General features: G+C 42.0%; 1 protein-coding gene across 2 annotated transcripts; it reads left to right on the forward strand.

Moving 5' to 3' along the window:
* The first annotated feature begins 1,447 nt into the window (after positions 1-1,447).
* LOC122869974 (insulin receptor substrate 2-B) lies at positions 1,448-24,595 on the forward strand. 2 transcript variants are annotated; one of them, XM_044183468.1, is made up of 2 exons: positions 1,448-6,064; positions 19,202-24,595. In XM_044183468.1, exons 1-2 carry the CDS (start codon positions 1,843-1,845, stop codon positions 19,204-19,206), a joined length of 4,227 nt encoding a protein of 1,408 aa, XP_044039403.1. In that variant the 5' UTR covers positions 1,448-1,842; the 3' UTR covers positions 19,207-24,595. The 2 variants fall into 2 exon arrangements, with proteins under 2 accessions (XP_044039403.1, XP_044039402.1); XM_044183467.1 differs by lacking the exon at positions 19,202-24,595 and adding an exon at positions 13,865-14,247.
* The last annotated feature ends 370 nt before the right edge of the window (positions 24,596-24,965 follow it).

Consider the following 24,965-nt stretch of genomic DNA (forward strand, 5'->3'; position numbering starts at 1 on the left):
TATAGTGTCTGATGAAGAGCCGAAAAGCAACAAAGCTCACATACTAATCAATCTACAATTATGAGGTACTTTTGTATTTTTATTTTGAACCTACAATTTAAAGAGAAACACTGTTTTGTTTTCTCTGCATCTATTTATTTATGAAAACTGTGGTTACTTGTTACTTTGCAGAATAAGGTTTTATATGCACAACATTGATAAGATAATACAAAGTGATGCATTGTCAGAGATGAATCAAGCCACGATTGGCTAGATGTGGCCTATGTGGAGTACATTACATCGAAATGCTTCCTGCTGGTTAACACACATTTTTATCAGCGGTGGAAGAACTTTTCAGATCTTAATAGTCTAGAAATACTACATTACAAACAAAACTCTTGCATTCAAAATACTTACTTTTTAAATAATTACTTACTAAGTGAAGTACAGTAAGCGTATAACTTTTAAAAGAAAACTCAAACTTGCTTTTACCTAGAAACTTTTACTACATTTTACCTCGCCTATATTTGCATTTGTTATTGATTCTGTTATTTTTAAATATCTCTTTTATTTGTTGTCTCTCAATCTGTTTTGTTTTTAATCCCATCTTTGTCATCTCTCTTTTTTTTTAAATATATTACTATAGTATTATTACTGATGCATAAATGTGTAAGCAGAATTTCATGTGTTGCAGCTAATAAAGTATTTCTGATTCTGATTCTGAATCTGAACAATTTATATACAATAGTTTAATCAATAATGCCTCATATTTTATTAGCTACCCATACTGTATGTTTTGTATCTAAAATATTAATCAGCAGAGTAGCTTGTATTTGCAGCTTTCAGATAAATATAGTGGCATTTAAAGTAAAATATTTCTCACTGAAATGTATTGGAATACAAGTATAAAGCAGCATGTAATGAAAATACTCATGTCGAGTACTTTAAAATTGTACTTACTTGTTGTTTTCCACCACAGATAAAGACCTAAAAATGTTTCTAAATTGTAGGTCAGGGTCTGAAGTTGGTCACATATTTTGGAATAGGCTATATTTTGCATTTTGAGAGTAGAAATTACCTAAGATTTGAAACCAGGGTAATGGATCATATAAAACTTTTGGGTTAAAAAATAAGGTGTAGAATAAATAACCAAAATCTAAAACTTGACCCAAGACCAGTGTCTGCTCCCAGCGACAGGGGAAGACTGTGGGTGGCTGTTTGGCTTGTCTGCAGGTCTGGGATCAGTTTTCAACGTCTAAACAGTTGTTGGAAAACCTAACAACTGACTGCAGATAAGCCCTACAAAGTCACCGCCTATTTTAAACATCAATAAAAGGCTGTGCGACGCGATTGGTCAGAGCTATTGACGCAAAGCACCAATAGAGTGCGATTGGTCCGGATTCCTGTCAAAGAATGTCAGTCAAAATGATGGGCCAATCGGAGCCCGACTCCGACTCTTTGTTCCTCCCGTTTGGTCGGTGACGCAGAGGGTCATGTGTTGTTTGTGCTCTGGCCCGTAGAGATGTGTACAGGAGGAGAAGGGAACGGATTGCTAACCGAGCTAGCCGGATCCTCCCGATTATAGAAGCACGGCGGAACGTGGTCATGTTGCACACAGTAGGCTTCATTTCGTGAAAAACGCCCGCGTTGGACTACCTGCCTCGCTGCTTAAAGGGCAAAGGGACTTGTTTTTTGACGGAATAACAAAGCCGGTCCGCGAGGATTGTAAATCTGAGTCGTGCGAGTCAACGTTAGCTGGCCTAGCCGGACTCGGGAGCTCGTCTCCCAAAACAAGAATGGGGTCTAGGTCCACTCGGATTAGCTTGCTAACGTTAGTAAAGTGACCTTTGATTGTTTTCTCTGATGGCAAATTTCACGAATTACCAGGAAGGTAAGGCAGCGATGTTGATGGTGGAGACGCAGCAGAGGGACGTTGGGACAAAATCTGCGACCGCCACCACAAACGGAGACGGCTCGGTAGGGGAACCCCCTTCCCTGTTAATTAATATCGGCGGAGGAGGAGGAGGAGGAGGCGGCGGCGGCGGCGGCGGCGGCTCTCGTTTCCATCAACATTTACCGACCTCCAACCACCTCCACCACCAACACCTCAGCCACCCGCCAAAGGATCAACAGCAGCACCATAACTACCAGCTGGCTCCGCAACAGCAGCAGCATCTTTCCGGAGAAAACATCGCAGAGTCCCCGGGCAGGAAAGCCTCCTCCTCGTCTCTCAGCCAGGTACACGCCGCCGAGGACCCCGCCGCTTCCTCCTCCTCCGCCGCTAGCAGCGGCAGCAGCAGCAGCCATGTATACGCGGCTGCGAACGTCGCTAATACTTCGGACGTTGTGGATGATATTCGAAAATGTGGCTATTTAAGAAAGCAAAAACACGGACACAAGAGGTTTTTCGTGCTCCGGGCTGCAAGCCAACTCGGGCCGAGCCGCCTGGAGTACTACGACAGCGAGAAGAAATTCAGGAACAGCCTGCGCTCTGCTGCCGCGGCCGCCGCCAGCGGTGGAGCGGTCGCCAGTTCGCCCCCGAAAAGGGTTATTTACCTCTACCAGTGCTTCACGGTAAACAAAAGGGCGGATTCCAAAAACAAACACCTCATTGCCCTTTATACTAAGGACGAGTACTTTGCCATTGTGGCTGAAAACGAGCAGGAGCAAGAGGACTGGTACGTAGCTGTCAGTGAGTTGATGAGCGAGGGCAAAAAAGGGCACGTGGATAGTGATGATTTAGATGATGGATATGGTACAGTCACCCCTGGTACTGTGTTTAAAGAGGTGTGGCAGGTGAATGTGAAACCTAAAGGACTGGGTCAAACAAAAAACCTCACAGGTGTTTACCGGCTATGCCTCTCAACTAAAACCATTCACCTCGTTAAGTTGAACTCTGAAACCCCCTGTGTTAACCTTCAGTTGATGAATATCAGACGTTGTGGACATTCAGAAAGCTTCTTTTTCATTGAGGTGGGTCGCTCCTCCTCTATTGGGCCCGGGGAGATATGGATGCAGGTGGATGATTCTGTTGTGGCCCAAAACATGCACGAGACCATCTTGGAGACAATGAAAGCCCTGAAAGCTTTTGCAGAGTTTCGGCCCAGGAGTAAGAGCCAGTCATCGGGCTCCAACCCCATGCCATTTATCACAACACGGCGCCACCTGGGCAACCTGCCACCGAGCCAGACGGGGCTGCAGCGACGGTCGAGGACGGAGTCAGTTGTCGGCACACCGCCTTCAAGTAAGAGCTCCGGGGCTAGTGGTTATCGCTTCCGAACATCCAGCGAGGGTGAGGGGACAATGAACCGGCCGTTCCGCTCTGCCACAGGAAGTCTGGTTTACCTTAACTCAGCACGTGCCCATCATGGTCGTCAGGAAGGGGGTGGCAGCGGCAGCGGAAGTGGTGCCACAGGAAATGCTGGCACGAGCACCGGCAGCGGACGCTATGTCAGAGCCATCCCAGGGTCGTCATCCACCTACCACGCCCGCTCCGCCTCGTTGCCAGTGTCCCACTTCCCCTCCACCACCAGTCCAGTGAGTGTCTCCTCCAGCAGCGGCCATGGCTCCGTCTCCGACACGCTCACCCGCCCATCAAGCGCCTCAATATGTGGCTCCCCATCTGATGGTGGATTCAACTCTTCAGATGAGTATGGCTCCAGTCCTGGTGACTTCCGGTACTTCCGGGTGCGGAGTAACACACCAGACTCCCTGGGCAACACTCCACCAATCAGGGAAGAGAACTGTCTAAATGATTACATGGCCATGGGCTGGAACCGGGAGGTCTTCGGCACCAGTGGGGGCTCTGGAAACAACAGCGGAGGTGACACGCCACGGGACGAGAGCACGTCAACAACAGAGGATGAACGCTTGTCTTCATCATCCCTGAGGAGGAGGACTCACTCTTTCTCCAGACCAGCTGGTGGTGCAACTGGCGGTTCTGGCGTGGCAGTTTACCAGAAAATGACCCAGACTAACTTCTCATTGGACGAGGGGTCAGATGTTGTGTTGCCATTTGGCAGTGGGCTGCTCCGTGGCGGGCCGTCCTCCTCTTCTTCCTCGCTCCGCTCTGACTACAGCTCCTGCTCCGAGCACAGCCAGCAGAGCCGTCCCTCCACGCTCTCCCGGACGGAGGCCGGTGGTGAGCGCCCGCCCCTTTCCTCCTCCTCCTCTGCCAAGGAAGACAGCGGCTACATGCCCATGATGTGTGGCGTGGCTGCGTCGCCGCGGGACACTCCTCCCGACTACATGCCTATGCAACCCAGCTCTTACTCCCATCCCATCTCCAATTCCCCTCAGTTTCACAGTCCAGCTTTAGGTCCCCGTTCAGCCCACCATCACCCCCCGCTCCAGTCGCAATCCTCCACCGACTCCCACGGCTACATGATGATGCTCCCAGGGGCCAGCGGCAGCTCTCCTTCTCCTGGGCAGGCCTCCCCCAGCCCTCACAGTAGCTCCAGCATGGCAGGTACCAGTGGGAGTGACAGCATAGCTGAGAGACCTGAGAATGGGGAATATATGGACATGTCGTACAGCAGCAGTGGGGGGCACAAGCTCTCAAATGAAGGGAGCAGTGGGTATTACACACCTGGCACACCTGAGGGCACCCCCAAGTCTTACAGCCCTTATTTCTCCCTCCCTCGCTCCTACAAGGCCCCCACCAGAGAAAGGGATGAGAAAGAATATGGGGAGTATGTTCCTATGAGTTCTCCTGCCAAGCCAGTTTATTCATCAGTTGCCACAGCTTCCATGTCAACACCAGAGAAGAGGGGCGGGGCCGGTAGTAGCACCTCCACTCCCTCTCACCCACCCCCACCTTATGGAGCTCACCATACGACCGCAGCAGTTTCCGACCGACGTGTTGTGAGGCCCAACCGCCTCCCTTTAGGCAGAAGAAGTTTCCATGGTCCGCTTCGGGTTAGTGAGCCCTCCACAGCGTCCGCAGGCACCTCCACCTCAGTCCCTGCCACTGTCAGCTCATCTGAAGGGCCTTCCAGCCCCGGAGAGTATATTAACATTGAGTTTGGGGATCACTACCCCCACCAACAACAGCCCCCCGCCTATCCTCTCTCTGCCCAAGACGAAGCGCCTTCCCTGGGATCCAGTGACCACTGTCACTCCCCTCCCCAGCCCCAAACTCACCAGGACTATATGAGTGTGGAGGTAGGGCCTGACCAGCAGGACAGTGCTGGATGTCTAGGTAAAAACCAATCTCCCAGACCCAGCCTTGTGGCCCCCTGGAACCCACCCAGCTATATCCGACCCCTGGCTAGCAATCCTGGAGCACTGGCCTCCCCTGGAGTCCCTGCCGGAGGTCACTGGAGGTCGATAGGGGAAGACTACACGGACATGACATTTAACCTCAGCAGAGGTGAGAGGACGCAAACAAGCCCCACAGCCATGCTGCAACATCTCTGTGTGATAGAGGGACGTTACGGCCACGCTCCCTCCAACTCCTCCTCATCCATTTCTCCTCCTCTCCCTCCGTCAAGTCCAGGCAGGGGGCCGACACACCAGCTGGAACCCAAGGTGGTTCGGGCTGACCCCCAAGGCAGGAGGAGACACAGCTCTGAGACATTCTCCTCTACTTCCTCCTCTAATTCAACTCCCTCTGGAGGAGGACTTGGCCCCTCATCCTCAGGCACCCACCCCACACTGGTTAACCCCACGGCCCCCAACGGATCTTACCTAACGGAGGGTCAGGCTTCCAGATGGGCCAGCTCGGCATCTTTTGACAGTGTGTGGGTGTCCATGGATGGTCTAGGGGACTCACCGGCTCACCATGCTCCAACAAGAGCCACGGATATGGGCACGGCCTCCGGGACCTCAGCATCCTCCTCCTCCTCGGGGGCTGTAGCCGGAAGAATGTGCAGGAACATGTCTGTCGGCTACCAGAACGGCCTGAACTACATTGCCTTGGAGCTGAGGGATGATGGGAGTAATACGGGAGCCATGACGGCGGGAGCTGGTAGCAGCAATGGGAGCTCGACGACGGCGGCGATGGGGACGGTGCCTCTGCCGGAGAACGGAGCCTATGCCAGTATAGACTTCACCAAATCTGATGGAGTCACCACGACAACCAAGGGTGAGTAAATGCAAGTGTGTGTGTTTATTTGTCAAGTTGGGAAACTGTCACTCACAGCCAAATGATGCTAAAATGTGTTTGTCTCCTCTGACAGCCATTGTTTAAAGGCTCTGCTTTACTTTCAGTATAATATTTGGGATGAAAATCTTTTTCTGGAATTTACAAAGCCACAGCAGCCTCAGACTATGGAAAAACATAGTTCCTTGCTTTTGTGTGTGTGTGTGTGTGTGTGTGAGAATGAGCTTTCATGTGTGAGTAAAAGAGTACAAGTGTTAGGGATATTTTTTCCTCACTGAAATACAAAATAACCCTAAGTGCTGTATGCTATTATTAGTTGCATTACATCAATTTGTAGCTCCTCTAGTGAATCTGCTTTGGATCAAGTCTCTGTGATCTTGACAAGGCTGCGTTCAGGCGCTTTGAGTGGCCAGACGTTGTCTTTGAAGGCATCTGTCCAGGGAACTGAAGTCTAGGCTATAACAGTGTTGGTACATGAAGTGGCACCAATATGTGATTCATCTTGAGGTCTATGTGTGTGTGTGTGTTGTGTGGAAGCAGTCTGATAGACAATTAGCTTTCTGAATGAACTGAGGTCAAGTGTGGACTGAGTCACCCAAAAAAGGCCCCGACTTCCTGTCTCTGTAGCTGGTGTCTCTCTGTGCCTGTCTGTGCACGTGCCGCTGTTTTCTTTGTGTCAGCATGTGTGTGGAGTATACTAATGTGTGGATGTTTTTGTGTTCACAGCCTTTTGTCTGCTGTAAGTCTGTCACTTGAGACGCTCTTCTACATCTTTGAAAAAAATATATTTATTTATACAAAACATGGATGACTGCAGTGCCAGCAGGAGCAGTTAATGGCAAAACACATGAAACGCCTTACAGCACAGTAACCTGGCAGTAATTTAGTGAAGCTCATGGTGTTCACTTTTTTTAGAGGTGTTAATTAAACTTGGTAGTAAATTTTGAGGCCATAGTTTGTAGGGCTGAAACTATTATTTTCATCATTGATTAATCTCCAGATCAATTTCTCATTTAATAATTTTAAGTCTATAACGTATAAAGGAAATTGTGACAAATGCCCATCACAGTTTCTCCAGAACCCAAGGTGACTTTTTCAAACAGTCTAAAATCCGAAATATTTAATTTTCAGTCATATATATATATATATATATATATATATATATATATAAGAAAAGTCCTCACATTTGATAAGCTGTAACCAGCATTTGTTTGAAATTTTTGCTTGAAAAATTACTGAAACCATTAATTTATTATCAAAATAGTTGCAGATAAATTTAGTTTTTAATAACTAATCGATGAATCGACTAACCGTTTTAGCTCTTAATAATTTGTATGTAGTGCTGTTAAGTGTAAAACCTGTTAAATGTCTTTCAGTCTTTGGTTTAGGTCTACTTGTGACTGCTGTCCCTCTGTGCTGATGTAGTTGTTCTCAGTTTGGGCTTCTTTTTTTTTTTTTTTTTTTTTTTTTTAAAATGTTGCGCTGTTTGTGACTGATGTACCAGAAATTTAGGAACTGACTCCTTTTTATACCATTGTAAGTTGTCTTATGTTGCTTTGAAAAGACACTGTTGAAAATGTTAACAGTCAGACCTCCTTCAAACATAATTACCCTCTTTTCGGTAGTCGCTGCCCGAACTTGTGGTGCATCAATCTACTTTGTGTAAAGTTTCAAAAATCATTTAGACCTCTGCCAAACAAATGAAATCTGCATTAGCAAAGAGGAACAGTCACAAGTAGACCCTCAATAACACTCACTGAAAAACACTGCAGAGGATACTTGCAACACTAAAACACATTTCAAGAACTCTCATTGAGTTGTATCAGCATCGTTATGAGGAGTTTAAGTGTGTGTTATGTTAACGTAATATTACTTTGATGTGCTCTGTGTTCTAGGGGTTTTGGTGTATTTTTTTTTCTGCATCAGCCAGCAGTGCAGCAGGTACCTAAAAAGTTTGTTTGTAGTACTTTGAAAACTCCTCTGTAGTTTTTCTGCTTTTATTTGTTCACAGAAAGCTGACTGAGAATGCATGTTATTTATGCATACTGTTCATCTTACTCCTTTTTTATGCAGCATATTCTCAAGTAGACAGACTGAACTGCACTGTAAACTATGAATGTAATTATTATTATTACTGGTTATATTGATAACATTTTTATGTAGACGAATATTAAAGAAAAATAATACATCCACAGAGCTTTTAGAAAGGTGCAGAGTAAAAGTATCACTTTTCCTAAAAAAATATCATGATTGTGAATTAATCATGTTAAAAATTTTGCTGGGTCCAAAATGAATGTTTTGTTTATCTCTGTGTGAGATGTCTGACGTTTGGTTCCTGCTTCTAACAAGGCTTGTGATCCAATAGTATATCGATGTCTTCCTCCCTTTTCTGCGCTGTCAAATCACACTAAAGACGCTCTGAACCTTCTCTGATCACACACAGCCTAAGTGCATTGTGCAACAGTAATAATCATCCATGCGAAACACAGTGCACTGTATGTAATTATATGGATTAAGTGATAAGGCATACACAATCGAACTTCACCGAATAAAAACATACAGATCACAACTGCTATACAATTTCAAAAAGTATAATGGGCGTGGTTAAGTGTGCTTTTTCAATATTAATAATCGTTTTGAATAGATGTGTTACGTCTGCATAGTATATAGTTTTGTGACACACAATTCACGATGTTATATGCACAGTAGTATCTGTAAGGTTAGGGGGATATGGTTGAAATCATGATCACGTTAATAATTAGAATATTTCCGATATTTACTGATATATATATCTCATGATACGGTATGTATGTTTGCAAAATTGCATTAAATAAGCAAACTTCACATCAGGTGGAATATGGTTTGCAGTATACAAAGTCTTTGACATATTCCAAGCACTACCTCTGTTTGTTTTTTTCAATGTTACGGTTATTTAATTTAATTTCCATTATAATATACAGTATATCCAATAATAGTAAATTTTCTTGAAATTGGACCTAGTTGTACAGTAAGTGTACATGTCTGCGTGGCTCGGTGGCAGCAGCATGCAGTGAGGCATGAGTTTGCTGCTGCTTTGAAGGCAGTTATGATGTTGCTACATGGAGATGCGCAGTCACAGCAAAGCGCTCAGTTACTTCATGTAAAGTCCAGACATGGATGAGTATGAGTGCTGAGGTTAGATCTACAGTCAGTGTCGCAGACGGCGTACACGCCGAAAAGAGGATGTTTTGACTCCGTTTTCAGTCTTTCACATCCTCTTTGATCATCTCCTTTTCTCTTTCACCCACTCGTCCTCTCTTATAGTCTCTCCTCCCTGCTTTTCCCCTTGCTTCCTCCCTGAATCGTCGTTTTCTCTCTCGCTTTGTGTGTGTGTGCATGAGCATGAGTCAGGATTTTCTGCAAGCACAGACTGACTCATTTGTTTATCGTGGTGCTGAGATGAAAGAGCTTGTGTGTGTGTGTGTGTGTGTGTGTGTGTGTGTGGTAAATCTACAGCACTGAATGTGTGCTCACTAGCACAGGAGATCAACTGGCTCTCAAAGCGCTCAAGCACAACCTATTGTGTGTGTTTGTCCATCTGTCTGTGTGTACTTTTGTTTTCATCCGCTGCCAGCAGGTTTATTAAGTGTGTGTGTGTGTGTGTGTGTTGGTTCATGCAGTTCAAGGTAACGTTCAGAAATGTTAATGCCAACACACACACTCGCTGTGTATGGGATGATCAGGCTTAGTCTGTGCGTGTTCTGTGTGTGTTGGTGTGTTTACAGTGCATGCTCTGCATCTAGGTAGGTGTGTGTGTGTGTGTGTTTGTACGCGCTGAGTCATGGCAGGCAGCCTTTGATGTGGCGCTGTAATTGCGGTGGCGGCATGTCAAGGCACACAGCGGGGCTGAGAGGAAACGCATCATCATCACTCAGGAATGCACTTCCTCTCAGCTGCGGTGTTGAACTGATACAGGCACACCTGGTTCCTTGACCCGGGGGAGAAGGAGGGAGAGACCAGCTTTCTGTCCAGCTGTCGAAGAAAGTTTGTGTGTGAACTTATGAAACGTTGCTATAAATATTAAATAAGACGTGAATTAGGTGTGTTTACAAAAGCTGGCGTTAATGAATAAACAGACATTCTGAAACTGGAAATACCACGGGTAGAAAAAAAAAATCATATAAATCAATAATGGACTTCAACTTGGAAGAAACAAAATCACCTTTACATTCAATTTGACAGTTCATTTTTGACCTCAGAAACAGCAGCAGTTTTGTCAACCACCTTTATGTTGTTATAAAGATGGGTAAGGCTGCAACTAACGATTGTTTTCATTGTTTCTCGATGAAACAATTCATTGTTTTGTTAATAAAGTGTCAAATACTGAAAAATGCCCATTGCAGTTTTATAGAGCCCAACGTGGTGTCTTCAAATTCCTTGCTTTTTCAAACCAACAGTCCAAAACCCAGAGATATTCAGTTTATTTTCACATATGACAAAGAAAAGCAGCAAATTTAAGAAGCAAAAACTAGGAAATGTTTCTTATTTTTGCTTAAAAAAAATGACTGAGACAATTAATCAATTGTCAAAATAGGTGCAGATAAATTTTCTGTCCATTGATTAATCGACTTATTGTTTCAGCTCTAAAGGTTTGCAATGATAATTAGCAGTATTGACAGCTTCATATACTAGATTTCCATCATTTCCCTGTTGGTTAGTTTTAACTTGTGACCTCTGCTGATTTAGTTTCTGTTTAGTCTATGTTGTCATAATGTTTCATGCACATAAACATTAACATTTCAGTCACCCAAATATTTTTTCAAACATTATTTGCTGCTGAATGTTATACTGAATCAATTAATCATTTAAGGTATTTATCAAGGAAAAGGCTGCGTTTCCTGCTTCTCAAAGTGTCCGGATTAGCTGATTTTCTAAGATTCATAACATAGTAAATTGAATATCTTTGTGTTTTGGACTGTTGGTCAGACAAAACAAGTTATTTGGAGGCTTTGGGAACTTGTGATGGGCATTTCTCACTATTTACTGATAGTTTTTAGGAATGTAGTCGTGTAAGAGTAATTGACAGGTTGATCATTAATGAAAATAATCATTAGTTGCAGCCCTGCTATAATCATTCAACTTTTTTAGTTTAAGAAAGCAGATATTTGCTGCAATAAAGAGATGTCGCTGTAATGTGAGCTACAGGTGGTTGTTCCTCTGGACCAGGCAAATTATAGAGGACAAAATGCTTTTTTTAAATGGATTTTTATGTTTTCACTTGTTTGGAAAGAGTCTGGCTGTGAAGCAGTTTGGATGGGCACCACGTTTTTACATAGATGCACATTTAAGGTGTGTGTAACGCCTCTCTGCTGCCGGCTTCTTATCATAGACAGTGACTAGTCAGTGACTCAGAGGTTGATGTCTGCTTAGTCTTTTTTTCTCTTCAACGCTTGAGCAACTTGTGTCTGTGCCAGAGCACCTTCTCAAACTTTCCTCACACTCACAGACATGTTTTGTTTTGAGCTTTCTTGTATTATAAACACCTCTGGCAGAAACTGTTGCCCTGTGGAGTCAATGATCAAGTTTCATATACATGTCCAAACTATGGATAAAGCAGCTTTTTTTCAAACAGTTTTGAACTAATTGAACATGCAGTGAGTTGCACTGATGCTGCTGGTTAGAGATGAAAAGGATTAGTTGATCGACAGAAAATGAATCGTCACCAATTTATTAATTGTTGTCATTTTTTACACCAATATGCCAAAGTCTGTTTCCAGCTTCTCAAATGTGAGGATTTGATGTTTTTTTCTGCTTCACATCAGTATGAATTGAATATTTGGGGGTTTTATTAAGTTTTTGGTCAGACAAAACAAGCAATTTAAAGACGTCCCTTTGTGCTCACTATCTTCTGACATTTTATGGACCAAACGATTAATCAAGAAAGGAATCGCTAGATTAATCGATGAAAATAATCATTTATGTCAAACCTTCTATGGTGGATCAAAGAGTATAGCCAACTCCATATCATGGTGAATATCTCTTCTGTCTGTTATACCCCCATCGCTACTCAAACTTTTTAAAGGGTATAAATGCAAGGTTGTCTCTTTAAGGCTGCCTGATGAGATGGAAAACAATAAATACTCCTCTAATGTTTTGGTCATTGTGGTACAGCCCTAATAGATTAAAGGGTAAAGACAGGAGGATGATGGGAAAGAAGGTGGCGAGAGTCCACCCTCAGTCTGATTTGGTCAGGTGGATATAAGATGGCAAAAGGTTAAAGTTGGTTCAGGAGAGGAAGCAGTGGAGTTTAACACTTCAGAGAGGAGGGTTTTTTTTTTTTTTTACACGTGACTAAAGGGTTAGGCAGAGTGTGAGGCAGGGGTATCAGGCAGAGAGCGAGGGGGGTGGGAGTAAAATGTGAGAGAAGATGGTACGAGGCTGCCCTTTCCGCTATCGTTCCCACCTCCACGGCCAGGCCCTTCTATATTTACAGGTCTATTTCCAGACTGACTTGAATTTATGGGCCGGTCCGAGGCATGTAACAGGACCCCCCTTTTTGCTCAGTGTATGTGTGTGTTGCATGCAGAGGTCTCTCTCTTAAATAGCTAGATATATATGCCCACAGATGTTAGAATTATTAACCATCATGCATGCACACAAAGCAGTTTTGATTTTAAGCAGCCATTCTGACTGTCACAGGAAATGTGTTTACGGCTCTCTAAAAGCCCCCAGAGGTCGAAGTTTTGCCTGCGATGCCCATTTTAGTGTCCATTTAGCAAATAAATAATCTTAAAAATAACTTGCACTGTTTGATGAGCACTTTAATTCAAAGCACTGACAGGCTAGATGTGCTTTAAGCATGGGTGGCCTGCACTGAGAAGCATGGGAATCTATAAATCAGGCAGTGTTGGTGTCCATTGAGCTGAATGGGGAATTGATCCCCTAACCCTGGACGTGTTGGCGCCAGCAGCTTTCCCATTGGTCAATGAATTCCCTGAGTATTACAGAATATAAGGAGATGTTTCCCAGAGGTTCGAATTTCAGTTTAGAGACGGTTCGTCAGACAAAATAAGTCATTAGAAGGTGTCAACTTCGGCAAACATTTTGAGATTTTTAGTATTTTCTGACATTTTCTAGATGAAACAATTAATCGATCAAGAAAATACAAATAAGTTATTTGCAGCCCCACGTTGCAGGAACATATTGTAATGTATTTCACATTTTACATGCATTTAGATGGTTGTTATGAGCTGTTATTCTCCTCTAAAGAAAGGTCATCAGAGCTGGAAAACCTGCTTCATCTTTGTGAGCTTTTCTGAGCATTAAAAACTATTACTGAAGTAGAGAAGTGATGAAGTTTCTCAAGTCAGGCAAATTAAAAAAGCCACAGGCAGCTCTACAATGACGTGTGTGTCTCACATTCAGCAGTGCTTACTCAAAGTGAAATGTGTCTCATCAGTAATAAATGGAGCTAAACACTGTTCAATGAGTTTTTAGTTGCTCTTAAGTGTAGATTTCATAGGTGGTCCTGAGCGTTACTCAGTCACTGTTTCTCTCAAACATGCAGGCGCTCCCATTTCTTCTTTGTCTTTTCTTCCTTTGTGTTTCGCTCCCTCTTTTCTTTCCCTCCTGTCTCGCTGCCTCTCTCAGACACACGGTAATGATAAAGCAGGATTTTACTAGAGTACCCCTCGACCTACTGGAATGTTACGTTAGATAACTTAGACAAAGTCTGAATGTTTGTGTGCACGCGTGTATTTAACAGCAACATTTTTAACACACACCTTTGTTCATCTTTTCCAGCGTCTGGCGACCTTTTGAGATGCACAGTTTGAACAAACTTGAATAAATCTGAAACGTTTGCATGCTGCAGGAAACTAGACGTTTGGCGACCTTAAGATCATCAGATAAAGTCATAGACATTATATGAATACTTGGAACATTTCATCAAAGAATTTTTATTTTTGGCAGGAGTTTTCATTTTAGTTTGTCTTTCACAGATTAAAGAAAAATGTATGTTTAAAAGACTTCTTATTACACAAACAAAATGTCTCCCTGCAACAGAAAAGTGATCACCAATATTTACAAAATGGCCCAAAAATGTGTAGAAAATTTAAGAAAATGTTTCAAGTGATTTTTGTTTTTGTGTATGATATGCATTATTCCTTTTTATTTGATGACTACAGTAAAATTTTGCTCTATTAAATAAATATTTATTTTGCATTTTTGTTGAAAATGTTATAAAACTTATTAAGAAACATGTGAAATATATTTGAACACAAATATGACATTACTGAGAACCTTGTACATGTATTTGAAAGCAGTTTCTTACAGATTTATTTACTTTTTTATCATCTTGAAAATCTGTATTTGTCATTGACCAGCCAGTGACATCTAACCAGAAGTTCCCCCAATAACTCAGTGTTTTTAACTAATCATACTGTAATAGCCAGATAATTGGTCTGCGTTCACTTCATTATCCAGCCGTACATCATGTTAATGTGAGCCATTTTCTTTTTGAGGGGGGGGCAATTGTTTTGTTTTGTTTTGTCACTTTCACGAAGCGGAAGCGGTTGCAAGGAGCTGTTAACTTAATGTTTGACATGTCAATCAAAGAAATATGGCGATTTAAGCGACGTTATTTGTGTAAGTCAGCCTGTATAGCTGCTTCAGTCTCATCCATGCATTTTTTTTGTAGCTGTTTTACTGGCTCTGGCACAGGAAGATGACTCCGTTCTTTATCCCACCAAAAAATTTGATGTGGGCCATGATTCAGAGGTCTGAACTATTTCTTGTTATGGAGGTAAATGATAAATAAATTATAATTTATCTCAGCGTAGCTCTTAGGTCATATTTCTCCAATCCTATCTGGAATAGTCCTGATCAAGGTTCAGCTTTTCACACAAATAGTTTGCAATTCTTTGGGGTGAAAAGGGTGGAAAAGTAAAAGATCAAAATAAGTCCCCCACTCATCTATTGCTCTAGGAAACTTGAACCCAGAATCTGCAAAATTATAGCATTTATTATTAAGCTAAAAACTGTTAACCAATGGCGATCCAGATCTGGGAGGAGGACAACCATCAGCCTCGAGTGCCCGATCAAATTCCTGTACACTTTCGTTCCTCGATCTGCACTTAAAAGGCCGTCGCCCCAGCTGTCACGCCAACCTCGTGTCAGGTCAACATGTTACGCTCGCTGTTCGCTCCCATGATGCCTTTCATCTGTTGTCCCAGCTGGGTGAATGGGGTTTAGGGACAGAGAGAGGGAGAGGGAGAGAGGGATGGGTGACGGGTCGGGGAGGACAGAGGGAACGAGAGAGAGATGCTGTTTTTTAATGGCGAGAGAGAGAGAGAGAGAGAGAGAGAGAGACGTTCACAGCTCTGAACACCTGCCTGTGTTGTAACGACACAGCAAGCTGTTAGCTAATGCAGGTGTTTGCCGAACAGTGTTTTTATAAACCGATTTTGTGGCGAGTCTGTCTGTGTGTGTGTTTAACTGAGGTCAGATCAGGTCAGTCAGGCTCGTGTCCTCAAAGCGTTGTTTTGATCAAAGTCCTGGACTGCAGAGAAACCCAGAGACCTCAGACTGCTCTCTCTCTCTCAGTCCGTCTCGTACGAACACACAAATTCAACTTTGCTTTATTGCCATGACCAAAATTTAAGAACAGTATTGCCAAAGCTTGTTGTTTACAATCTAAGTATAATGACTCAGAATGTAAGAAAAATAGACAACTGGTTTGCACATTACTACACTGTACAACATACACTTTACGACACTATATACACTACATACACCTTGTATATGATACACTGCACACTATACAACACTGTACTACAAGCCAGGATCACTTCTCATGTCCAAGTGTGAGTGTGTTTGCACAAAATGCGTTAAGAGCCTGCCGTCTGCAACTTTCTGGTCATTATATCTTTTTCGTCTTGTATCCAACAATAATTAAAACTGATTTGCTGATGAAATTGCTGAAAAGGTACATATCTCGTTGTGTACACAAAGTTACAGTGCATTTCCTGTAGCTGCTCCACAATAAAAGGCTCCATGTAATATTTCAGAGCATGTCAAAGCCCAAGTAAATATTGAATTTTGTCTATGACTGAGAGGGTGTCGAACTCGTGGTATTTGAGTTTTATTTTGGTGAAGAACTTCTTTATGCAGGCTGCAGTGTTGCTCTTCCTCTACCTCTTGTTGTTGGCAGAATTTCTTTGGGTTGCCCTGTTTGTCTGTGTCCTCCAGTTGTGGTCACTCAGTCTGCATCTAGTTAATGTCGCTCAGTTTCTGGTAACGTGGCGTGCAGTGTTTTGTAATAGATGTCCAGTGGTTGATGCACTTTTTTCTTTTTCTTTGGCTGTATTTTGTTTGGACCAGATTGTGTTTAAGCTGTGCTGAGTCTGTTACCGTTGCTCCTCTTCTTTGTGTACTGTGTGCTCCTGTCTTTCTATCAGTCTGTCCGTTCATCCATCCCTCCATCCCCGTGGCTAACAAACAGAGGAGCAGCATTCCAGCAGTGCCCCCTGTCAAAGCATCTGTATTGTGGCGTGCTGCTCACATTGTTGTGTCAGACAAAGCCTCGCTCTCAGTGGAATAACCCAGCTGGACGGCGGCCATCGGCAGGGTCATTCGGGGCCGCAGGGCGCACCAAAACAGCCGATCTGACAGCCCGGGCCTGGCCATGATAGCAGGGCAGGAAACAAACTTTGTGTGTGTTTGTGTCTGCTGGCAGCAAGCTGAATCCAAAGTTCACTAGCCACGCTCACTTATTTACCCGGCAAACAGATTTTTTTTTTTTTTTATACGAGTAGTTTGAGCCAAGCCGCCCACTCGTCAGAGATGTCTCACATCTGTGCGGCTCCTTTGAAAAGCTTCCCGACAGTGAACACACCTCGGTAACTGTTGTACAAAAGCCAAAATAATACAGATTTTACTGTGTTTATAAGCTGCAGAGGAATCTGTGGCTTGTTTCCATAATTACACCCTCTTTAGTATTACTTCTGAGTTAAATAACCTCTAAGAAATGGGTTGTTTGTGTTAATTTGTGTAGATGAATTCATTTACCTGCTTGGTTGTTGGCAATTTCCAGCCCTGAGCTGACCCAGACACTACTGTCAGGTGGGAAAAACTTGCATCTCCAAAATGTCAACATGTACAGATTTTAGAGACCTTTTTTGTAAGTTTGTAAATTAAACATTGGGCTTTGAAAAGTTTTTATAAAACCCTCGGGTTATATATTTCCCTCAGCTTGTGCAGGACCATGTAACCCCTCAGAAAATCCCCCAAATTTGGAGAAGCAAGGTCCTCTGTAGTGGTGTTTGGAAGGCCGAGTCCAAAGCCAGACAGATTCCAGTTAAAATTAGTCAGCACCACTTGGCTTCAAAATGTCCAAAAACAACTAATATTGTCAGTCCAAAACCACTGTCAGTGAACCAGCCACATTCCAGTTTCTTTGTGTGGGTGTGTGGGTGGGTGTGGGTCATATCAGGGAAATAGAAAACATTTTTTTCCATTGGCCACAGTAGCTGTCTCTTTTCTGAATACTTCTCATTTTTAAGGCTGCAACTTATGATTATTTTCATTACCGATGAATCTGTCCATTATTCACAAAGGCCGACAACGTGACGTCTTAAAATCGCCTTTTTTTTTTTGGTCAGACCAAAATTCCCAAACCTAAAGAGTACCATCTATTACTTTACTGCCACATAAGATAGAGAAGCAGCAAATCACCACAGCTTAGAAGCTAAAACTATTGAATGTTTTAGCATTTTTGCTTGAAAAATTGCTATTACATGAATTCATCTATCAAAATAATTGCTCATTATTTTTGTCATTTGAGCTCTACTTATATTACCAGAGAACTTTGAATAATTTACCTTTTTAAACTTACATATAAATATAAATATTTAGCAGATGATAACATCTAGAGCCAGGCGGATATATAAGCAGGCAAATATTATCAGCTGGTATTGGCTTAACCCAGATCTATCGACTTTTTGTACATTGATATTGAACTTCATTCAAGTTCTGCTCTGTGTCATGTCATCACCAGGATCTACATTAAAACTAATAAAGCATTTAGACATGTTATATGTTACAGCTGAATAGCTCTGAGTTAAGACAATATGAAGTTCGTATAATATAATAGCATAATGTGTTTGTGGTTCCAGTTACAAAGCGATCATCTTTTTTAGGAGGGGAGAAAGTGGCACCCTTTACTCTACTACTTATTACTACTTAGTTTTATTTATTGCTTTTAATGATTGAAACTAATATGGTCAAAATAATACTGTTGTCTTATTGTGATATGTTACTTGTATCTTTGATAGCAAACTTTATTGTTCACTGTATCCTGTACATGTACATTTATGTATCACAACAAGCTTATAGGTGCAGCATTGGTTGCTATGATATGGAATATCCCCAGAAGTGACTCTAACTGACGGCTGCCTACCTGATAAACGCGAACGAAATGTTCCTTCAAGCCTTATTTTTCATATTGATATAGTGGTAGTCCAGGGATGTCATCCGGTAAAGACGGGGATACTCCGAGATCAGCAGTATTAATTTACCCTCCATTGTTGTCGTTGTTCAACACTTGTACATGTAGGATCACAGTTTGTCTTTGTGGTATTTGTCCCGCCCCTCATCCACTGTGATTGGATGGCTGGGTAAAATATGACAGTGACGAGTGCAGCGTTTTACCCAAAGTTGAATATTTTTCAACTCTTGACAAACAGAAAAAAAAAAACGCCAAATGGGCAGCGCTTAGTGCAGAATAGATGCTCAGCGCCTCGTCACGCTGCTGGCGTATAGTGTAAATACACAGCGCTGGATTCTGGTTACTTACACTACTGGAGAGTTTTTGTATAAAACATTGAATGTCAGTCATTTTTTATATATATATATATATATATATATATATATATATATATATATATATATATATATATATATATAAGATGATTATTATTATTATTAAAAAATTAATTATATGTTATTATACAAGTATCTGCATCAAAAATCATGTATGGGCTCAATAACATCCCAACCTGATGTTTATTGTGTGTGTTTGTGCGTTCATGTTTGCTTACTTATGATCTCTGTTTTCTCTTTCACTCTAATTTTCTCTCTCAGACTGAGCTACGGGACAGTAGAGGTTCCCCACCCTCCTCCTCCTCCTCCTCCTCATCTCTCTGCTCGGAGCACTTGACTCTGCCTGTGACCTTTGGCCTCACCCTCCAGTGACCTCTGACCTCTTTACCCAGACCGAGAGGCCGCTCCCTTCTGGATGCAGAAAACAACAACAACATCACAACAGATGACAAAAATGCTTGCAGTTTTTTTTATTTTTAAGTGTATTTCATCTTTTATTTTATTTTTTTGTGTTTTATATGCATATCTTTTGTGTTTTAAAAAAAAAAAAAAGCATTTCCCCCTCTCACAATCGATGCTGCCAGGTGTGCTGCGCGCCCCCCCCCCCCGTTCAACAGACTTATTCAACAGACAGCGGTCAGTGAATTTTGAGGGGGGGCGTCAACAGAACCTTAGATAGTCTTATTATCAGATGGTTCTGCTTCTCCATATGGTATTAAAAAAGGGAGGCTGGAATACTAAGCAAAGGCATTATGGTACAGACTTGGAAACTTTTATGTTGCATTGAACTTAAAATATTAATTTTAATTATATTTTTGTTACCCCATGCATAATCCATCCTCAATACGGTACCGTACAGTTATTACATTGTGGACAAAGTTGTAGTAGAAAATGTATATTTTTTTGAACGGATTACCCCTTAATGGTACGAGCTTGTGGCTGGATCCATTTTAGCCTCAGAGTCGACAAGTGGCATTTCACAAGTACCGTGCTTGTTCCCATACTTTTGTGTGAGGTACGGCACAGTACCAGCACCCTTTGGATTACCATTTTGCGTGGCGTTCGCACCTCAGTAACACAATAGCACCCATTGCCTCAGTGGGCCAGTTCCTAATACAACTGGGAACCAGAGCTACAGTACTGCGCCAGTACGGGTTTATCACAGTGTACTAACCTTAATTAAAGCATTACTCTCCTCTTATTCTGTAGCACATATTATTTATTTGTTATGATAGGTACAAATATTCCATTTCTTTGTTTGCTTTTATGACAGTGATGGTACTCAGCAGGGCGGGGAAAGAACGCCGGTCACCAATCGAATGCTGGAAAGTTTTATTTGTCTTAAAACTGTCTCCTCTCCGAGCCACTTTGCAGATACCTGAAACCAACTGAGGTGTTTAAAGGAATAGTTCAACATTTTGGGAAATACGCTATTTCGCTTTCTTGCAGAGTTAGATGAGAAGATTGATACTACTCTCATGTCTGTGTTAAATAAGCATAAAGACTGGAAGCAGGGGGAAACAGCTAGCTTGGCTCTGTCCAAAGTTCAAAATTACACCCACCATCGCCTCTAAAGCTAATTAACATGTTATGTCTTGCCTCTGTAAAATGGAGAATTGTCACTTTTACACTTGGGTTTTGGAACAGGTTTAACAAACGAGACATAACAAATTAATTAGTGAGCTTCAGAGTTGAGTCAGAGACAGGGCTAGGCTAGCTGTTCGCCCCTGTTTCAAGTCTTTATGCTAAGCTAAGATAACACAGCTGCTGGCTCTAGCTACTTATTGAACGGAAAATGTCAAACTATTCTTTAAAAATAAAAGACACAAGGAATAAATGAGAGTTGCCTGTAGAGGTTTTGAAAACTCAGCTGCTATGGCCGGTGGATGGAAAAAGGTTTTTTTACCGCTCTGCTGCTCGGTTATGTTATCCAGTTTTCTGCGTGAGGAACTGTTTGGTAAACCGAAGCAGGTGTTTTAGTTGTTCTTAGTATTATTATTATTATTATTTTTATTATTGCATTTTCAGTTTTACCTCATACGGTCCACAGCACAGTTCAGGTTAATGAGGGTGATTGGCGCCAACACAAACACACACATATGTATACACACACACACACACACAAACACACACACACACACACAACGCTGTGAAAGGTAAAAGCACAAAGTACAGACGTTGACACTGGGATGCAAACACAAGACTAATGCACACTCATGAAATCTCTGCAAGTGAACCATATACTGTACTTTGTAGGCTGTGGCATGTATGCAGACACACACACACACACACACACACACACACACACACGTATGTCATGAAAACACGGTCATGTGGTGTCTCCCATACTTGCTCTCATAACGCATACACGCACACACACAGTAGTCATGCAGCCCTATTTGGGCAAGGGTAACTCCTGTGTGCCCGTTTCGGCGCTTTGTCAGCAGCTTTTGATGACGTCCAGGATATTTCACACACACACACACACACACACACACACACACACACATATGCATGCTGTGTTGCTGTGGGTGTTCGTCATTGGGTGACATAAAGAGGTTTCCAGTAACCTGAGCTCCAGTCCCAGATGCAGCGCACTGGTCATACTTGCCCTGTTACAACCTCTCACACACACACACTCACTCAGACACATATATGCACACACACGTTTGGGTGGGCAGTGAACACCAACATCAATCACAGTCTTAGCCGGAGCTTGCTGCCCCTTCTCTCTCACACTTTAACAGACTGATACGCCCATATTTAGCATTTCTACTTGCGCTGCTCTCCCATGACTATTCCCCACACGACTGTTTTCATAGAAAGAATTGTGCTTAAACACAAAGACTGACAGCTAACGTAGCCCACAGAATTGCATTCTTTTTGTTAAGTATTCACTCATCTAATGCTATCTTTGCCCTGTTTCTGATTTTCCCTTTCGCTTTTTTTTTATATCAGCCCACTCTTTCTTTGTTGTTTTTAATTTGTTTGGACGGATGAAGGCCTGTCACTCTCACAGCGCTTTTGTGTGGGACGCATCATTGTCGTCCTTTTAGGGCCCCCGCACAGCAGGAATGCTACACTGGGAGGGAGGGACTGAGCTGAGGTATCTTTAAATAATTGTTAATGTCAGGTTTAGAGAGCAGCAATGGCGGGTTTTTGAGTGACTGCAGGGAATGATCTCAAAGTGAAGGTCAGTTGGCTGTGATTGACAGCTTACGTGATGCTCTCTGAACTGCACAGATGCAGTGCACTCTGCACATCTGGTACTCCGTGTTCAATGAAACAAATTTCATCTACTGTTTCCGACCGTGTAAACTTTTTTGGAAGTTTGACTTATTTGAAAAAATAGTCATAGATGTCTCAACTAAATAAGCGCGTGGTGCACATGCTAGGGTCACACACGAAAAACTCGAAAGGTCCTCTCTAGAGCCAGTGTTTGGTTTGTCTGTTCTGGGCTACTGTAGGAACATGGCGGTGGAACATGGGGGACTCCGTAGAGGGGGACCCTCTCCTTCTGTAGATAAAAACGACTTATTCTGAGGTACGAAAAAACAACAATTCTTATTTTCAGGTGATTATACACTAATGAAAACATACTTATGAATATTATATTCCATTTCAGCCAATAGATCCCCCTAAATCTTACACACTGGACCTTTTTAAATGATTAATCGATGTTTGCTTGAATTACCAGATATGTGGAGTTTACCGCATCAAGGCAATTCAGAGAGTGTCAGGTACTTCATCAGTATCGAGACTCACTTATTAACCAACGTTATAACACTTTCTTGTAATCACCAAAACTTTCCATATCCTAGTCCAAGACAAAATCGCACCCATTAGGTGCTCCGCATAAAGCAAATTTCCTCACTCCTTCCCTCCATCTCATCACCCTTTTTTCAAATACCAGTGATGACAAAGCCAAAAAGGAAGAAAGACAAAGAGCTATTTGTTCCTGTCTGTGTGGCACAAAACTTGGAGGTTAATGCTAACAGCGTCAGTACAGAAACAGAAGAGCTTTTGAACAGGAGAAACCCCCCTTTTGCCCCCTTATCGCCCTCAGGAGGGTCGGGATAATTAAGCTAACCTTCCCCCTCAGCAGATCCATGTTTTAAATGGTCTGATTTAAAAGTGAAAATCCACAAAATGCTGTTAAGATTTTAAGCCTGTGTGTCTTTATATACTGTATACATTATGAACAATTTGAGATATTTTCATTTGCCCCCTCGTCCCCTTCGAACGAACAAAGAATTGAATATAAGAATATTTAATAGGCTGCAGGAGTCAAACAAGAACATTTTTGTTTCTTATGTTTGGAAAATGTTTTGTGTATTTACTATGCTACAGTGACGTGTTGCTTTTGAGTTTTTAACGCTATGGCAAAAATGGTAGAGCTAGATTTTGGAAGAATTCCGCTTAATTTATTTGAAGCATTATTCAAAAATGGATATGTGTCGTTTATGTCTGATTGCCTTCATGTTGAATTTTACCCCGTTTAATTCTTTGTCATGACTGAATTCATTTACACAGAATCTGTGTTTTATTTTGGCAACAATTCAACCTCAAAACTGTCCTTAATGTTACCAATTCTGTTGTTGAAAATCAGCTGTTTTTTTCTTGTTAGGGGTGGAGAAATGAGAAAGAAATGAGACCTACGTAATATATATATATATATATATATATATATATATATATATATATATATATATATATACACCTAAATATATATATATACCCTAAATATATATAATCCTCGCAGAGAAGACTTTGGGTACTGCATTATTATGCAAACTTTTATTTCCTTTTTCCTCTTCCATCTTTTGGTTTATATTGTATTCTAGTTTACAGAGGGAAAATAATCATCTTATTTTTGGTTGTTTTTTTTTGTATCGGGGCAACCTTGTTTCTCTGAAAACAAAGCGATACAAGGGTAGTATATTTTTTTTTTTAAGAGGACATAGGCATTTTGCAGTTATTTGTATAAAGAAATGGGTTACAACCTCTGCTTAATGTTTATTTTTTGTAACTATATTACAGTTTATTTGCTGCTGTGTAGTAGCCTACAGTTAACAGTTGGAAATGCTGTCGATGGCAACCATAACGATGAAGATGATGTTCATTGCCCTGCTATCAGGCGCAGGTCCGTTTTTTCCCCCTGAATCTTTCCGAAACTTAGGAGGATTTCGGCGGTGGGGAGAAAAAGCAAATCCCACTCTACCCTGCTACCTGTGTTCTTAGTTTCCGAGTTGAATGCTGTTGTTTATTAGCTTTACAGGAAAGAGAGAGTTAAAAAAAATACTGTGGAGGTGTGTATCCTTCGTATGTGCATTATTTTTCAGCGACGTACGTCCTATATACGAAAAAGAAGAAAAAAAGAGAAAACTGGTGCAAACGGAAATCCTCCTTCTGTAAATAAGGAAAACTCAAGTTGTCGCTTTTTTCATGTTATGATCGGCGCCTCAGCAGGTGCCCCCCCCTTTTTTGTTTTTATTTTATTTCCTTCTCTCTTTCTTTCTCTCTTTTTTCCCTCGTGGAGGGAAAGGGGGGTAGGAGGGGTACTCAGAGGCGATTTGAGCATCGGCATAGTGTTTATATTTATCAAAACTTTTTTGCTTTCGATAGAGCTATTGCAATAAAAATGTGTTCATGTAACCGCTGTGGTCTCAGCTGCCTTTTTGTTTTGTGTGTGTGATGTATCATCATGGGGTTCTCATACACATATACACACAACTCTTTAGACTTCCAATCAACTAAGCCTGAGAGTTTTGACGTCATTGAAAACCAAAAATCTGGTGTAAATGTACCAGAAATGTTAATCTTTGTGTGTGTCTGAGAGAGTGGTGTGAGTGGGTGTTTGCTTAACACACTAATGCCTGTGACCAACTCTCAGGCAAATGTATTTTGACACAGTGACTGTTTGAAATGTTCCACAAAGTCAGGCTTTGATTGAAGCAAAAGCAGTTTATCTCAGCACCCGAAGGAGCTAAGAAGAAGAAAATCACTTCTATCATTTATTCTAAAC

The sequence above is a fragment of the Siniperca chuatsi genome, linkage group LG22, assembly GCF_020085105.1.
Source record: "Siniperca chuatsi isolate FFG_IHB_CAS linkage group LG22, ASM2008510v1, whole genome shotgun sequence".
NCBI lineage: Eukaryota > Metazoa > Chordata > Actinopteri > Centrarchiformes > Sinipercidae > Siniperca > Siniperca chuatsi.

What these genes read in the sequence shown, in the direction of transcription:
- LOC122869974 (XM_044183467.1), top strand. Translation starts at nt 1,843, where the DNA reads ATGGCAAATTTCACGAATTACCAGGAAGGTAAGGCAGCGATGTTGATG. An exon ending in AGTCACCACGACAACCAAGG is followed by an intron (nt 6,065 to 13,864) that starts GTGAGTAAATGC and finishes CATCTTTTCCAG; the next exon opens with CGTCTGGCGACCTTTTGAGA.